Source organism: Neopsephotus bourkii, unplaced genomic scaffold, assembly GCF_033783945.1.
Source record: "Neopsephotus bourkii isolate Nb327-2 ecotype Australia unplaced genomic scaffold, CSIRO-AGI_Nbou_v1 NB_481, whole genome shotgun sequence".
Lineage (NCBI taxonomy): Eukaryota > Metazoa > Chordata > Aves > Psittaciformes > Psittacidae > Neopsephotus > Neopsephotus bourkii.
The window spans coordinates 404954-422624 of NW_026900982.1; the positions used below are offsets into that span (position 1 = coordinate 404954).

General features: G+C 59.0%; 3 protein-coding genes across 8 annotated transcripts in view; 1 reads left to right on the plus strand and 2 right to left on the minus strand.

The window, feature by feature from the left end:
- EFR3B (EFR3 homolog B) overlaps positions 1-17671 on the plus strand; it is a 118401-nt gene that overhangs the window by 69748 nt on the left and 30982 nt on the right. The window lies entirely within an intron of this gene.
- STMN4 (stathmin 4) lies at positions 2447-8061 on the minus strand. Of its 6 annotated transcripts, none has more exons than XM_061350158.1 (6): positions 7911-8060; positions 5283-5341; positions 4762-4857; positions 3940-4148; positions 3552-3743; positions 2447-2633 (listed from the first exon to the last, which is right to left on the minus strand). In XM_061350158.1, exons 2-6 carry the CDS (start codon positions 5293-5295, stop codon positions 2574-2576), a joined length of 570 nt encoding a protein of 189 aa, XP_061206142.1. In that variant the 5' UTR covers positions 5296-5341; positions 7911-8060; the 3' UTR covers positions 2447-2573. The 6 variants fall into 6 exon arrangements, with proteins under 6 accessions (XP_061206142.1, XP_061206143.1, XP_061206141.1 ...); XM_061350159.1 differs by having other exon boundaries at positions 3940-4145; positions 7911-8059; XM_061350157.1 differs by lacking the exon at positions 2447-2633 and adding an exon at positions 2640-3083 and having other exon boundaries at positions 3940-4145; positions 7911-8061.
- Positions 12119-17230, minus strand: TRIM35 (tripartite motif containing 35). Its single transcript, XM_061350194.1, has 7 exons — positions 17147-17230; positions 15472-15919; positions 14435-14530; positions 13717-13947; positions 13547-13569; positions 13055-13176; positions 12119-12760 (listed from the first exon to the last, which is right to left on the minus strand). Exons 2-7 carry the CDS (start codon positions 15913-15915, stop codon positions 12195-12197), a joined length of 1482 nt encoding a protein of 493 aa, XP_061206178.1. The 5' UTR covers positions 15916-15919; positions 17147-17230; the 3' UTR covers positions 12119-12194.

The window sequence follows — 17671 nt, forward strand, 5'->3', positions numbered from 1 at the left end:
CAGGGTCTTGTGCATCGCTGCACTGACCAGAGAGCCCGGCAGGCCCCTGCACACTTGGACGTGCCACATTCTTGCTGCAGAGTACCTTGGGGTACCGGCTGCTGCTGAGCTCTGTGTGTATGTGTGTGTCTTGCTGGGGGAACAGCTACAGGCCCTTCCGTTTTGGCTCACAGCTACTCAAAACAGAGGAAGCTCCAGGGACAGTTTACATCTGACGTGTTAGGTCAACGCAAGTATTTCCATCTCTGTGATAATTAGGACCTAGTGTCCTTACTGGAGATGGAGGTGGTTTATGAGGGCTACCAGCCCATGCTCTGTGGTCTCCAGTCCCATGGCTGGGAAAGGCATCGAGACTGGAAAAATGCAGGAAAGGGGCACTGGAGTGGTGGTCAACAAGAAATCCTTGGTGAAGGCTGGATCTTCAAACCAAAACCATTCTAGGATTCTATGAACACTGATCCTGTGTCCTTTCTTGCATGGCTCCTTTGGATACGGCCCCTTTGCTGTTATACCTGGCCACAATGGGAACCCCTGAGCATGGCTGCTGTGTTCACAAGGAGGTCTGAGTCCCCTCCTGGGCTTTGTTTTAATGTTGGCACTGAATCCCACACCCATGGGACCACCAGCTCTTTGGTTGGACACCCACCTTCCAAGGCTTCCCAAGGTCAGAGGGGGCCTCCTGAGCCCAGATCAGAGAAGATCAGGTCAGGGAGGACCTCCTTGGATGAGGAGGAGGGGACGCTTGTCCCCTCTGGAGTGCTAATCCTAACATTTGGTGCCATCACCTTGCTCAGGGTGAGAAAAGACAGCAGGAGAATTGGTGCTGCTTCCACCTTAGGGCTGGAGAGCAAGAAATCCCCTGGCTCTTCCCCTTGCCTTGAGGACGTGACGTTCCCCTGTTACCTGCTCCATGGATAGACTGATAGGTCATCTGGCCTCAGCTTAGACCTTGGCATGTCTCCACTACCTCCATGCTCCTTTGCCATGCCAGCCAGCTCCCAGCACATGGCTGCAGTCTGGCTCCAGCTCCCTGCTCCAGGTGTGGTGTAAGAGAGCATCACCACTGTGTGCCCCAGGGGTGCAAGAGCCCAGGGTGCATGGCTGGGTGCAAGGGGCCGATAGTGCTGGAAGGCCAAAGGGCTCCAAAGCTGCAGCAGTCCCACCCTGCTGGGGCTGTTTGGGCCATGGGGGTGAAACGCACCCATCCCCTTGACACAAAAGCTCCCTCCCACCCTCATAATGCCCCAGCCCTGGTCCCTTTCCCCTTCCCAGTCCAGCACTGGGATGCCCCCTGTAAAAAAAGCCACACAGAAGACACTGCACAGATCATGAGAAAACCAAAGGTATGCCAAGGCAGTTTATTTACAACTGTTGTATACAAAAAAGGACAGCTCGTGCCACAGCTGGAACAGCCCCCCCGTCTGCTTCACCCGCTGCCCTCTCCCGTGTTTCCCTGCCCCGGGGCTCCAGGGTCTGGGTGAGCATCTTGGAGCACAGGTAAAGAGACGCGGTTCCCTCCAGACCTGAATGAGAGCTTGGGAAGCCTTGTCTGGCCATAGCGGAGAGCAAACCCTATGCTAGCATCACGGTTGGAGGCTGATGAGGTGCCAGGGCACCACAGCCCTGGGACCGATGCCTGTTGCTGCTTTCCCTCTGGTTTTTCCTTGTCCCTTCCATCATGGTTTCCACATCCCTGCCCTGTTTTCCTCTCCTGCTCTCACTCCCTGTTCAATAACCATCTGAACCACCACCTCCAGAAGCCGATGGCTTTCCAGCTGCTCTAAAGCAGAAAAGGGGTTTCATCTAAGAGTTCCCACAAAGATGATTCTCAGGAGGTTTTTACCCTCCCCCACCCCACCCCCCCCAAAAAAAGCAGCTTTTTGGGAAGTCACAGGGCTTTTCAATTTTTTCCCTTGAAAAGGATCATCAGCATCTCCTACACATAAAGCCTTTGGAGCTGGTGAGCCTCACTCTCTGACCACCTCCAAGGCAGGGGATCTCTTCTCCCCCTTCCCCACAATGGTTCTGTAAGGTCTATGGGCAAATAATACCCGCTCGGGGTGAGAAACCCTGAGTCCAGGCAGGGAAAAGAGAGGGGGGGACATCAAAAGATGCCACTGGCCATTGATGGGGTGGGATGGAGGAGAAGAGCAACGCCGGAGGGATGTCTGCCTGCCCGCCCTGCCTGCCCAGCACCAAATTAAAGTCACACACAACGCACATTTCCCCCCCTTTCCCTCCCCACCCGCTTCATCCCCCTCCAGCTTTTCCCTGGGGGGGGGGTCACCTCCTCTGCTTCACCAGCTCTTGGCTGTCTCTCTGGACCTGGTTGATGGGCAGCACACAAGACCCACCAAGGAGGTGGGCATCCCGGAGCCAGCTCCCTCCCTCCCACCCTCCCTCCTTTCTGCTCCCTCCCCACCCACCCCAAAACGACTAGGATGGCTTCACTGGTCAACTCTTTACATTCACGAACAAAGAAAGCAGAGGAACGTCCACCCTTCCACCGTCCGACCTTGCGCTGCAGCAGCCTCCGCCACCTCCCCGGAGCTGTCAGTTCAACCATCGCCTCTTTACCTGGAGGCCTCTTCCTTGAGCTCCTTGTTTTTCCTCACTTCTTCCGCGTGTTTGTCCTGTGGGAGGGGGGTAGGAGGGAAGGAGGGGGGGGGGACACGCGTTAGCTGGATGGACTTCAGGGTCCCCACAGGCAGGCCAGCAGCTTCAGAGGGGTTCGAAGGCACGAGGGCGTTCGCGAGGTTCATCCCCCGAGGGACACCACCGATGGGTCAACAGCGTCCTCTCCTCCCCTTGGGGTGTTTTAAGGGCTGTGGAGGCACTCAGGGACAGATTGTCCTCGCCCTCTAGCTAGGAGGTAGACGTCAACCAGACGGCATGGACCGGGAGCCCCAAGGAGATGGGTTAGCTCGGATTGTCCTTCATTATCTCGTGCTCTCTGCCTCTGACCCAAGGCTAGCTGAAGCGTTTGGAGAAGGGCACTGGGCGAGCTCCTTGCAGAAGGGATGTTTTGGAGGGAGCTGGAGGTGGTGAGGGTGGGACCTTCCGTGCTGAGGTTGGGAACAGACCTGCTTCGGGGAGAGAGAAGAGGTCTGCACAAGCTGGCAGGGTGGAAGCATCTCCTAGCACGGCAGCATGGACCCCTGCAGTTCCACCAGGGAGCTGATGGATCCACAGCTTCTGGGGAAGATCTGCCACCCAGGAGGTGGGAAGCTTGCAAGTAAAGGGTCACAGCCATCACGGTGGGACATGGGGAAAGCAAAAGGTGTGGGTCCCAGCTCTCCACCCGCCGACCACTCGTGAGCCTATGGACACGTCAGGCTTGGTGGATCCCTGGGCAGGACCCCCCACCCCGGGTGGGATGCTACGCTTGGGTATTGCTGCATGGTGGGAAGGGAAGAGGTGGCCCCATTTTGGTGGTGTCCCCAGGGGATAAAGCCAGCCCAAGAGCCATGCAGGGTGCCCAAGTGTGCTGTGACACCCTTCTGGACCGGTGACCCAGCACGTTCCCCCATCCTTCCTCACTGGGTTCTTACCTTCTCTTGCAAGCGCTCCAGCATGGCTGCTAAATGGGCCTCACGGTTCTCCTTGTTGGACTCCATCTTCTGTGCCAGCTTCTCCTTGGCCATTTTGATGAAGTTGTTGTTCTCCTCAATGGCTTTCTGGATGACCTCCCTCTCGTGCTCCCGCTTCTCCGCCAGATGCTTCAGCAGCTCGGCCTCTTGGTACTGTGCAGACGAAGTAGACATGATGGTCACGGGGACCATGGGTCCCATCCCCTCCTGGCTAAAACCACCCTCTCCAGACTCAGCACTGTCCCCAGAACTGGGTGTATGCTGCTGAGTGAAAGCTTGCATGTCCCCATATCATGTCCCCATGGCACGTCCCCATGCTGCACTGCCACACTTAAGCCACTGGATTTACCTTCCTCCTTTCCTCTGCCGCTTCCAGCTTCTTCTGGATCTCCTCCAGGGACGGGTCACGTCTCCGGGGCAGGGAAGCGTTGAACTCAGGGATGCCATCGAATGATGGGGGCTTCAGGATGACCTCAAAGGACTGCCCTGAGGTGCGCTTGTTGAGCTCAATGACTTCCATGTCGGAGATGACGCACCAGGTGAGGTCTACCGTGTCTGCTGGAGAGGGGCACGGGGTGACCACCACCATGGACACATCCCACCCCTTCAGGCAAACCACCTCCACCAATGGGCCACCACCTTCACTCAAATCCCCATACCCTATTGCACCCCACTGTCATGGGTTGGGATATGCACACGTATTAATGAGGCTGAGTGAGATGAGCGGCTGGGCATCCCACTGAGGGAGAGATGAGCAATCAAGGCAGAGTTCACCCTGCTCCAGGGAATGGGAACAAGACCATGAAGCCCCTTTTTCTGCAGATATCCCCCCCCCACTACACAGGATGAGCACCCCAAGGCTGGGCATCCCCCTCCATCACCGCTGTCGCCTCTGGACCCGCTGACATGAATCAGCCTGAATCACTCGGCACCGTCTGCCTAAAAATACTGAGCCCACGCCTGGTGCTTCGTGCTGTGGAGCCGTGGTGGAGTGGGGCTGCCCAAGCTCCCCCCATCCCAACCCAGCCCCCTGCTTCCAGACACTGCCAGAAGCTGTGGAGCCACCCCTCTTGGTTTGAAGGTGACCCTGCTCATGCCAAGGGGTTCCTGCAGGCCCCCACATCCCTCCCTTCATGCACCCCTTTGGCACGGGTGGGCTGCAGGGTCCTACCTTCATACGTGTATGCAGGCTTGCTCAGGGGGTCTGAGAGGAAACAGGAGCAAAAGAGGGAGACGAGAGGCAGCTCCTTCATCTTCTCTTTATAAGCTGGGAAGAGATGGTGGGATTGGGGTCAGAGGAGTGGGAGGCTCCATGTGCGAGGGGAGGGCTGGGATGGGGATAGTGACTGGCACTGAATGTGCCCAGATATTGCAAGCAGGGTGAACTGACCTGGGGAAGCAAAGTGTGCAAAGGGGAAACTGAGGCACGCAGTGGTGGGGTGCTTTATTGATGGCCACATGGGTTATGTCTGTCCTGGTGTGTTAACCACACACATGACACCTTGCTTGTCACCACTGGGATGCTGTGAGCATCTCAGGGCATGGCTTAGCCTGGGGCACAGCCATCCCTAGGGTGGTTTGGATGGGGTCCTGCTCAAACTAGGGGTGCCCCAGCATGGGGTTAGGTTCCAAAGTTGGATACACAGGGCCAGAAAAGCCATGCTGTCCCCTGTCCCCATGATGGTACCGTACCAGCCAGAGTCATGGCTTGAAGATCCTTGGGTGTCTGCAGCAAAGAGTGTTCCTGGGGCCTGGAGAAGGAAAGAGCCAGGATCAGTGCTGGGTGTTGGGGGTATTGCCATGGGATCACTGCCCATGCACAGCCTCCCACCCTGCACACTGGGGTGGGCACACGCTGGTGTGATGGGTACCCACCGGTGTGGTGCAAGGGACACACTGGGAGGTGTGACGGGCACACAGACATGTGGGTATGTGCTGTTGGGATAGGCATACCCTGGGATGGTGTGATGGGATGGACACGCACTGGTGGTGCAATGGGCACGCACTGGGATGATGGCAGCAGCCGGTGGGGAAGGAGCCTGCACAGCCCACACGTGTGCACACATGTGCCGGGAGCAGCGGGAGCACACATGCGCACACACGTGCACCCCACACAAGGGTGACCCCTTTGCACAGCCTCTGCTGTGATCCAAGCACACTCCTGCTGCCCCTCCATTCATGTCAAGAGAGCCCCAGTCCTCAGCTCAGCCCCCTCCAGACCACACGCAGAAGGACCGTTGCCTGCATCCCCCTCTCCAGGGGTCTCTGTGCCTGTGGGTGAGGCGTGGGGGCATCCCCAGGGCTCCCCATCCATACCCCAGAGTGAGCATAACAGTTGGCATGGGGCAGCAGCACCCAGAGATTCATTAAAGCCTCAATAAACAGGGGCCATCCCCCTTTCTCGAGGTTTCGGGGGGACACAATGGGGTGTCGGTGGCGTCAGAGGGTTTTCCCAGCTGTGCCAAAATGGGGGCTGAGTTTGGTTTATGGAATTATTCATGGCTTTTGTTTCTAAGGGGAAGAAAAAATCCATTCTTTAAAATAGGGTCTTAAATCCTTGCAGCCTCCCAGGGAAGGAGCAGTATCTGTATACTGCTGTCCCACAGCACTAACACCCCCAACCCAGCTGAACAAGGGGGGGGTCCGAGAATTCCCAGCCCCTCATCCCCCATCCTGCTGGGATCTGACACCGGGATTGCACAAATAACCTGCCCGCAGCTTCCAGGGATTGCTGGGGAGGAAACACAGGGACAAAATGTGGGGGCATGTCTCGGGGACAGCTTCCCTGGAGATGGCTCCCTCTTCTCAGTGCCCCCTGTGGCTGTTGGGTTTGGGGGCTACACAGGGGTTTGCTCCTCGCCTGGCTGAAGGGTTTTGCCCAGGGCAGCTCCTGCCAAGCACAGCACCGAAGCAGGGTGGGGATGCTCTGATGGATCGTGTGCCAGCACGAGCATGTGCCTGGCTGGAAAAACCATTTGCCTTGCTCGTGCCTCCCTATTCCTTGCACAACCACCCCAAATCCTCCTTTTCGCTGGTGTCTGGATGCATTTTGTGCTATAAAAAACCCTGCTTCCAGACCTCCCAGTTCATGCCCTGGCTGGAAGATAAAATGAAGACATCACCCATCAGACCCAAAATGGGGAGGAGGATGGGGTCCATGACCAGCGATGCTGTCAGCAGCCCCACTCCTCCTCCTCGCTGGATGAAGATGCTGTTCTAGGCAATTGGAGAGGAAACACCCTCCATGATGAGCTCCCTTCCCTCTCTGCCACCCCGGTGCTCCCGACCCGCATGGCCAGGCAAGGGGAGCGAGGTGTGGTTGGGGACCTGCTGCTGCTGTCACCCCCGGGCTGAAACCTCGCTCAAAGCCCAGTGTGGAGAGGCTGTGGGGATGATCCTGCTCCCGGCGTGATGCACTGACTGGGAATCAGTGGGAATGATGCTGCTCCTGGAGAGCACATGGCGGGGAGGAGGGGGGGGAGCACCCCAAAGAGCTGCAGCTCTGAAACCCATGCATTGGGTTTCACACCCTGATCTCCACTTTAGATCCTTTGAGCCGGTGGGGACCCCCCATTTTCCATCCCTTTCCCTGGGAGAAGCAGCGGAGGGAGGTGATGGAGGAATGGAGGGGCTCCTCACTCCCCTCCTTGAAGCGCTGGATGCTTCACCCCACCTTTCCAAAGGAGAGCCAGGATGGCAGCTGCCTCCTCCCTCCCTGGAATAAATCTTTCAGCGCCTGTTGGAACAGGTCACCTCCACCAGCATCCTGCCACCATCAATAATCCAGACCAGCCCTGCCCTCCGGGAAGGGGTCCTGCACCCGCATTTGGGATGAGAGTGCCCCGGGCAGGGTGCCGCCCCCTCCTCGGGGTCCTGGGGATAGTGAGCTACGGGTCCCCCCAGGGCTGCTGGGGCAGAGGATGCTGAGCCCCATCCTTGTATCCCCACAGCATGGGCGTGGGCTGCCACGCGTGGCAGAGCTGGATGAAGCCCATGGAGCGAGGGAGATAGAAGGGAATGCGAGGGGCTCTCCAGCAGCCCGAGCTTGGTTGTCGAGGCGGGGAACACACACCAGCCCCATGGAGGAAGAGGTAGCTGCTGGGGTCGCAGTGGGTACGCCCCAAAAGGGATGAACTGGGGGACGATGGAGGGATGGGGAAAAAGAGGGGTGTCGCGGGCACAAAGCGACATCCAGGTACCCCCCTGGAAAAGTGCCCCCTCCTCAACCCCTCCCAAAAGAACTTTTCTCCTTCCAAATCGCACACACCCCACACACAGACACCCCCCATGGAGCAAAGGGGTCCCCCCCATCGCACTCACCGCTCCGCCGGCGCTCAGGCTGCTCCTCCGCTCTCTCCGGGCTCCTTTAACGCTGGCGCGGGGGGTCTGCACGGAGCATCCCAGCCGGGGGGCCCGGAGCCCCCCATGACATCACCCCCCCGCCCCTATGACATCACCTCCCCGGCCCGCCATTGGCGCAGCCGCGCCGCCGCCGCTGATTGGCCCGCGGGCTCTACGAACCGGGTACCAGCCCGGTGACATCACACCCAGCTGCTATTTTCGGGATGGGCCTGGGAATAATAATGGAAAACGTATTAAAAAGGGGAAAGAAAAAAGGATAAAAGGGAAAGGGGGTGTGGGGGGGAGATGGATTTAGACCCAAAAAAGGGGGTTTTGGTGGAGTTCGGGGGGGGGGGTGATGGGTTGAAAGGGGTGTGAGCATGATGGGATGCAAGGTTTGATTCTCTGCTAGAGCAGAACAAAGCTGGAGAGTGGCAAAGTGACAAAGAAGGGGACACAGAGGGTTTAATGGGCCCTAATGGCATCCCCCACCTCACACCCATGGGTTGTCATCTCCATGGCGGGGAGAAACAGGGTGTCCCCTCCATCCTCCCAGGGCTGGGATGCTGTGTGACCCATTCCCAGCCCCAATGGCACATGAGGACTCGTTATCCTCCTCCTACAAACTGGGTAAGGGGAGCTTGGAGAGGCCGAGTTCCAAATCCTGAAGCTATTTCGGTGCGATGCTGCTGCGGATGCTGAGGTGAGAGGGGATCCCCAGGGAGTCCCAGAAGAGGTCAGACACCCCTTTAGGGCTGTGCCCTTCCCTTAATCTGACTCTCCTTCCCTAGATCTGCTTCACCCTGACCTATTTGTCACCGATGGTGGTGCCTGACGGTGATCGCAGGCCCGGCACCCCTGGGAAACCATGTGGGTATATTTAGGTGCTGGTCTCCTCAGTTATGCAATGAGCATGAGGGCAATGTGGGGAGGTGGTTCCCCCTGGAAAACAAATGTAGGGTGGTTTTGCAAAGCCCACGGCTGCAGGACGTGAGGAAGGACAGGGTGACCCAGCTGGAAATGGGGTTGAGATCACACATGTGACACCACAGCTCGGCTGTGAGTTATCCATCACATCCTGCATAAGCTCAGTATCAATGACGTGTTGCTCCCCTCCAACAGGCTCCTCTCTGCATGGGTGATGAGCGAGCTCCATGCCCCAGCTCAACAGAACTCAGGTGCCCATGCAGATGTGGGTGCCATGGATGGGATGCCCTTGGGACATGCGAGGAGCTGAAGCCCTGAGACAGACGGGACAAGGGGAAGAAAGAGTCAAGAGGGGGGGACAAAGAGCCATTGTGGGGACCCATGTGGCTGCAAGGGTGGTCTCTGATGCTGCTGGTACCAGGGATCGTGGCTCTCTCAGCCACTGCAGATGCTCTGGGGGGTCTCACCTGGAGCTCCACAAGACCAGCAGTGTTGGGGAATGGAGCTTGGTTTCAGTCCATGGAGACCCTGTGCAAGGCTGTGGCTCTGGGGACACTTGGTGGGCACCATCCCTAAGGGCTGCCACCCTCTGCCCTGCCAGCTGCCCCAGGGAACTGGTTTTCCCTGGCAGTGTGTGCTGGTGCCAGTGAGACAAGGCACAGAAAGAGGAGACCAAGGAGATCTGGGTCTGCGCAGGGTGGTGGGGACTGTGGGCGGCCATGGACCACTTCTTTCTCATTCAAGCTTACCTGGGTTTGGGACCATCTCCAGGATAGGAGGTGGCAGGAGGAGAGGCTGGCCATGGAGCCAGTCTGGTTTTGGGGTGGAAAGAGCCCCGGCAGCAAGAGGAGGCCACAGGAGAAACATGAGGAAAAGGGTTTGCTTATTCCTATGGCTGCAGCCTGCTGGCTCAGGGAAACTTGCTCAGCATCCCAGTGCCAACATGGGCGGAGGGGATAGGAGAGATAGGGAAAAACCCATGTGCAGGCTGTGCTCCATCCGGCTGGCCATATGGAAAGGTCTGTGTGTGAGGGGATGATGCCCCTCTGCCCAGAGCGGGCATCCCAGGGGAACCCTGAGGATGGGGCGAGTGTATTCGGTGTTTAGCCGTCCTACAGCCATAGGGGGGTTGCAGTGCTGGAGGAGGGCTCTGCACCCCCTCTCTCTATTCCTCTTCCTGGACATCTCCAACCTCCACCCCTCCAACGTTCAGTATCCACGGACCCTTCAGCGAGAAGATCCGCAGGTTTGGAGTCCCCTTATCCCAGAGGATTCATGGTCCTGTGAAGACGTGGAGCATCCCAGTCACTGCAGGCTCAGCCCCATTCACCTTCCCCAGCGCTCAGCACCCAGCGCAGGATACGTCCCCAGGATCCCTCATCCAGAGCTGGGCCATCCCGGGAATCCTCCTTTTTGGGGGTCCCCCCCATTTTTGCTCCCCACCCCTCCGGGATGCACCAGCCCTAGCGCTGGGTACCAGCGGTGAGGGAGGGCTGGCAGGGGGAAGGGGGGGGGGGAGGAAAGGTGCTGTTCTCCCTCGGATTGGTCAGAAATTACATCATCGCGGGGCTGTGAACCAATGGGAGAGCTGCCTGCCTCTCCGAAATATCGTCCGGTCCTAAAAACACTGGGAGGGGAGATCAGTGCAGCCAGATGGGGGGGTCTATACAGCAGCCCCCTGCTTAGATTCACTCCTTCTTCCCCACCCGGATACCGGGGAGTCCCATGTGCACCCATGAAGCCATCCCACTTGCAGGGGAAGGATGGATGGGGATGGGATGCATGGGGATGTGGATAGGGATGAGGATCCTGAGCAGCCAGAGGGCTCCACCCTCTGCAAGAGCAGCCAAAAATGAGGCTAAACCAATAAACATCATTATAATCATGATAAATGAAATCGGGTGTGCCAGCAGGTGCTCAGTCCTAGGGAAGCATCACCCATTTATGTGCCTTTGTGGGACAAAATCAAGCCCAGGGGAAGATGCAGGTATCATTTATTAAACTAACACCTGCAGAGTCTTCAGGATCCAACCAGTTCATTCATTCCTATCGGTTCCTGCAAACCAATTTTTCACCAAATGATTTGGAAAAAGACCCAAAACGCTTCTGTATCGCTGCCCAAAGCAATGCCTCTTTTCACTTCTTATTGCTGTTTGCACCCCGGGCATCTGCTCTGGCACCTGCAGCCACAGGAGGGAAATGTTCCCTTCGGGCCTGACAAAGAGTAAACACCTCCTCCTGTTCTAGCCCCATCAGCCCAGAGAGCTCCATTGGCTTTTGTTGTTCCCAAATAACACCTTTCTTGTGCCTAAGCTAGCTGTGGATTGCCTGCATTTCCAGACACTGACAGTGTGTAAGGGCACGATAAGCAGCATAAGGATATGGCACAGGGTGGGAGATGGGATGCCTGTGCTCATTTTCCTCTTTCCCCAGTATCCAGGGATGTTCAGTTGGAAACAGATAACATGAGCTGAGGTAAGGAATGCGGAGGAGTCCCTGGGTGGCCCCCGCACCGCATGCCTTCAACTCTCCCTGTTGTTTTGCCACCCCCAGCTCTCGTTCCTAAGGAGCATCCTATGCAAATGGTGAGAAACCATGGAAACCACCCGTTAATATCAGCATCCTGCCAGTGAGGTCCTGGCTGGGCTGGCACCAGCCAGTGAAGGCAGCTTGGTTCCACAGGCATCCCCCCTTTCCCCAGGACATCACCTTCAAACCCCAAGGGTCCACCAGGCTGGAGGAAAAAGCCTTTTTGGGATCTGTTAACATCAGGCCATACCCAGCAAGAGGTTATAGAGGCTGTTTTTGTCTCGCCCCATCCCAATTCTGAGCCACCTCCAAACCCCAATTGCACATCGGCACCTGGCTCTGGGACATGGGGATTTATGGAGAAGTCCTTCAAGTGGTGTGAAGGGATGAGGATAAGGGTTGGAGGGGATGGGTTGTTGCTCTCAAGGATGTTCCCACTAATAGTTCTCCTTGTAGAGGGGAAAGACCAGCTTCTGCCTGAGTAAAGCCAAGCTGCGTGGGATTCCTCCCTCCCCACAGGCTTCAGGAGCCCCCAGGTAGTTTAATTTCCTATTTACAGCCCCCTGGCAGGGAGATACCTCTTCCACAAAGCCTTCCAGCTTTGATACAGGAGGGATGCAGGAAAGGAACAGAAGTGATTTGAACACCGAGAGATGGAAAAAGAGCAAAATGTTTATTAATGAGGAAAAAAAATAGAGACAGTACATCCATACATTCTTTTTGTTCTGTTCTTTTCCTGAGGAAAGCTAAAAGAGCACCAGAACCCCAAATACAGGTAGAGGCAGTAGTGTCAGGAGATGGTGGCCACTAGACAGGCACATCCGCATGGACTTGGACCCGGAGGGGACAGATGCGGAGCGAACTGGGCATCGCACCCACCAGTCTACCCCCAATGTAGAAGTAGGGGAAGACAGTGCCACCAAACTTCTCATGGAAGGTGTAGATGTGGGTCTTGTGGTCGGCGTCGTAGAAGGACAGCTCCCCTTCGTCGCAGTCCAGCTCCACACGGATCCGTCTCAGGTTGCTTATCGCTGCCTCCGACCATGCCATGTTGGATGCTCGGCACATCTCGCTGTCCTTCCAGGACAGGCTGTAGATGTACCAGAAGCCGGAGCGAGCATCATGGTGGAAGTTCCAGTGGTTGGCATTGCGCAGGCGGGCCACCCCCACCCTCCAGTTCTTGACGGTGCCCAGGTCCACCTCCCACGTGTGGAAGCCAGTGGAGAAGCCACAGGAGCCCAGGACGCAGGGGGCTGAGGTGAAGCGCTCGGGGTTCTCCATCAGCATCTTGTAGTCGCCATTGGAGACGCTGGTGAGGTCCTCAGCCACCGAGAGCCAGCCCGCGGCGGAGTTAGGGTTGAAGCTAAATGGGACTGTGGTGGGGACGTGTGTTAGGAGCCCAGCTTGCTGCAGTGATGAGCTTACAGGCACCCACCCATCCACCCTCTCTCCCTTTCCTAACCCAGCTCACCATGCAGAAATGCACCTTCCAGAGCTTCCCTTTTAGGGTGCAAGTGCCCCAGAGCACCCTTTATGCTCTCCAACCTCCCACCTATGGCCATGGCTGCTCCATGTTCCTCTTCAGCACCCACCACCCTTTGGGCTGCCCCATACAAAGGCTGCTTTAGCCCTGGGATGACCTCTTTGGAGTGGACCCAGCACCTTACCTACAGTGATGATGTCCAGCATCTTCTTCCACACATTGTACTGCAGTGAGCCCAGGTACTTGGGGACATCGAGAAGCATCCCGGTCTGCACAGGCTCTGGCTCTTCAGCTGTGCAGGCAATCCTAGGGCAGGGGCAGAGGACAGAGATGGGTCAGGGATGAAGGGACTGACTGGGTCTCCTGCCGTCCACATTTTAGCCAGAGCTTCCCCACCAGCACCCCACATCTCCCAAACCTTGCTCTCACCCCACAAGGGTCCCAGCACCAAATCCCCCCAACATCACAGTTCTAATGCTTCCCACAACACCTGCAATGTTGCCTGGCCCTGGGTACCCCCTGAGCTGGAGCACCCATACCTGAAGGGTACACAAAAGGAACTCGTCTGGGGCAGAGACCTTGCAGCCAGGCAGCAGACCCCATTCATCCCCAAGGAGGGGATATGGGGGCTCCACAACCCCACCATGCAGGGGACACAACAGGGACCAGGACTTACCTGCGCTTGCGGTTCTTGTGGGTCTGAAAGAGAAGGAGACACAAGGCGTCAGACCCTGGCTTGTAAAGGCTCACAGGGGCTTGCAAACACTGAAGGGATCACCCAGTGCCCTGCCTGCATCACAGCAGAGATGCCAAACACGGGGCAGCACACCAGCAGGGCTGCTTTACCATGAGGAAGGTGTAGTCATCCTTCCTGAGGTCCATCTGGAGCTGGCGGGCTTCGTTGAGCAGGGCCTGGCTCTCATCCTCCAACTGCTTCATCTTGCCCTCAAGGGTGCTGCTCTTGCGCTGCACCTCCTCCTGCAGCTCGGCCAGCAGCGCCTGCTCCTCGCTCCGCAGGAACTCATGCAGCTTCTCAAACTGCTTCCTGATCCGCTCCTCCAGCCGGATCACTTCCACCTGCGGGGATGGTGGGGATGTCAGCACCTCCCTTCGGGGTACCCCACTCCCATGAGCTCACAACAGCCTCCCCATAAGCACTTCTCCGGAGCCCCCCCGACCAGCTCCAGCACTCAGGTACCCACTAGGCTCCAACCAGGACCATGCTGCCCTCCCCAGATCCCAATTTCTGCTCCCACAGCAGGCACAGCCCCATCACCCTGCTCCTCAAGTCCCCATCTGAGTCCTTCCTCCCCCATCATCACCATCCTCACCGAGGGATGGAGCATCCCAGGGTGGGTGCAGCATCCCACACTAGAGCCACCTGCTCCCCTGCCCAGGGTGTGTGCATGCATTTACACGTGTGTGCATGCATTTACACGTGTGTGCATGCATTTACACGTGTGTGCATGCATTTACACGTGTGTGCATGCATTTACACGTGTGTGCATGCATTTACACGTGTGTGTCTGGATCCACTGCCCCCCTGCTCATAGGGACCATGCACCTGGTTGTGTTTGGAGATGGACTCGTAGGAGCGATGCACAGCCCCGAATTCCTTTGCCTTATCCCGCAGGGAAGTCTCCATGTTCTTCAGCTTGGCCTGTGGGGAGGAGATGCCTTCAGGACCTTCACAAGCCTACACCCAGGGTTTCCAATGCAGAAAGACAAAGAGTCCCAAGCCCAGTAGGATGTGGTTAAGCAGGATGCTCGCTCCATCCACACTTCCCCCTCCTATGGCTGAGGTCAGCCCCGCACAGGGCCATGCAAACACAGGGAACTTTGCTCCCTGACAAACCCTCCCTGCTGTTTTAAGCCCTTCTACTGATGCACCATCAAGTCGCTGCCTGCCCCGGTGCTGCAGGCAGCCCGCCAAGCCTTGCAAAGCAGCAGCCCCACATCTGCCCCGCCACATTTGAAATCTGGCCTGTCCCTGTGGGCTGAGTCAGGGCAGCAGTGGCTGCTTTCCCAGCCAGGAAACACGGTGGATCCTGGCATGATTCCCAGCTGCTGGCCAGAGCCCATCTCCTCCTCTTCCTCCTCCTCCTCCTCCCCACGCAGCCATGACCCATCCTGCCCCACAGGGCTTGGGGCTGCCTCCCCATCCCACATCCCTCCCTGGTTGGGGGAGTTGTGCAACCCCCATCCCAAACATGTTCCTAACCCCAGGCGCTGCTGCAATAATCAGCTGCTGCAGCAACCAGCGTGGCCAGATCCAGCCCAGCCCAGCGGAGGAAATGCAGGGACCTGGCTGCTCTCCGAACCCCTAGAGCATCGCCCTGCTCCCCTTTCCCGTGGGGCAAAGCACCATCGGGTGGCACTGGGTAATTACCGGGCAGGGAGTGCATTGGGGGCACTCCTGTGGGACCCACTCTTGCAGTGTGGCAGTTCTGTCTCTCATCCCAGCACACTGATGGGTACAATCACACTTTGGCACGAGTCAAAGCCATGTTGGTGCTATGGGGTGTGCGGGATGGACCCCTCCGGATACTGGGGTGCCTCCGCCCACCATCCATCCCCCTCTATCCCTAGAGCATTCCTCACCCTGAAATCCATCGCCACCTCCCGCACTGGCCGCATCTTGTGCCCTTCGTGCTGCTTGGAGCTCTGGCAGACAAAGCACGCCAGCTCCTTATCCTCCAGGCAGAAGAGCTTGGCTTCCTCGTGATGCAGGGGACAGAGGGTGGCCGCCCGGTCCTGCTGCTGCCCTTCATCCTTGAGGATCATCTCCACCAGGTTGTTGAGCGTGTGGTTGACGCGCAGGTCATCGAAGGAGGAGGGCTCCTTGCAGACGGGGCAGAGGTGGCGCTGGTGCTCCCAGGAGCGGCTCACGCAGCCCTTGCAGAAGTTGTGGCCGCAGCAAAGTGTCACGGCCTCCCGGAACGGGTCGTAGCAGATGGGGCACAGCAGCTCCTCCTTGAAGGTGGCCGTGGAAGACAAACGCAAGACCTCTGAGCTGCTGCCACCGTCGCTGGCTCCTCTCTCCATGGCGCTGGGGAGAGAAGGGATAGAGAGAGACTGGAGCGGCGCTTTCCGGGATTCCCGGCTGGAAAAACAGCCCCGTTCCTGATGCAATCGGTTTCCTGCCGGTGACTCACCCGCTCCCGCCCCGGGCAGCGCTCGCCTCACTGACACCGCCCAGGGCGCGCTGCACAACGCGCTCCGACAGCGAAGGGAAGCGGCCGGACCGTGCGCGGGGCGGCCCCGGGGGCCCGGACCCACAGCTCGGGGCTCCCCTCCATCCTAAGGCAGCCCCGGGGGCCCGGACCCACAGCTCGGGGCTCCCCTCCATCCTAGGGCAGCCCCGGGGGCCCGGACCCACAGCTCGGGGCTCCCCTCCATCCTAGCACAGCCCCGGGGGCCCGGACCCACAGCTCGGGGCTCCCCTCCATCCTAGGGCAGCCCCGGGGTCCGGACCCACAGCTCGGGGCTCCCCTCCATCCCAGGGCAGCCCCGGGGCCCGGACCCACAGCTCGGGGCTCCCCTCCATCCTAGGGCAGCCCCGGGGGCCCGGACCCACAGCTCGGGGCTCCCCTCCATCCTAGGGCAGCCCCGGGGGCCGGACCCACAGCTCGGGGCTCCCCTCCATCCCAGGGCAGCCCCGGTGCCCAGACCAGGATCCCTATACCGGGTACTTGCGCCCGGACCCAGGCCGGCAGCCCCGGGGCAACCCCGGCGCCCCAACTCAAGCGTTGCTGCAGCGCCCAGACCGGGACCCTGGCAGCCGGCACCCAACCTCGGTGCTGCTCCAGTGCCCTCACCGCCACCTCCACCTCTGGCGCTGCTCCGGACCCGCACCCCCAGTGCTTTCCCCCCAGGTCCGGACCCGGACCCGGACCCGGACCCAGACCCCCTGCGCTGCTCCGGTGCCCTGACCGGAACCCCCAAGCCCGAGACAGCCGCGGCTCCTAGAGCCGGGGTCCCACTTCCGATGTTCTACCCTGGGGCCCGGATCCCCAAGCCCAGGACAGCCCCGGTGCCCAGACCCGGATCCCTATGCCCGGTACTTTTCCCCGGTGCCCGGAGCCAGGCCGCCAGCCCCGGACCCCCAACCTCGGTACTGCTCCAGTACCCTAACCGGGACTACCACGTCCAGGGCTGCCCCACAGCCCCCGAGGCAGCCCCAGTGCCCGTACCCCGGCGCTCCCCTGTGCATGGCGAGTGCTCAGCGCCGTGCTCCCGGGTCCCAAGGAGAAAGGGGGAGTCAGGGGGTTCCTACCTTGCCGAGGGCGAACAGCAACCCCTTCAGCGGCCCCTCCACCGCTACAGGCGGCGAGCGGTCCGGGGGCACACGTGCAGCACGCCGGTGCCGGGTCTCTTTTATGGCTGGCCGCGGCGGCGGTGGGGCGGAGCGGGGCGGAGCGGGGGCCGGGCCTGAGGCACCGGGGCAGGTGCTGAGGGGGGAGCTTCACCGGTTCATGACCCTCCTCCCGGGACAAGCACGGTCGGGGGGGGGGGGGGGAGATTAGGGCTCTCCTGAGGCCCTTTCCCCTGTGGAACTGGGGTCACTGACACCCACTTGCTCCCCTCCCTCTGCAGCTACAAGAGCTGGAGGCTGCTCTGTCCCTTGTCGGGAATGAGGTTCCCAAACACCGAATCCTAGAATCACAGAATGGTTTGGGTTGGAAGGGGCCTCAAAGCTCACCCAGTTCCAGCCCCTGCCACAGGCAGGGACACCTTCCACTAGAGCAGGATGCTCCAAGCCCCATCCAACCTGGCCTTGAGCACTGCCAGGGATGGGGCA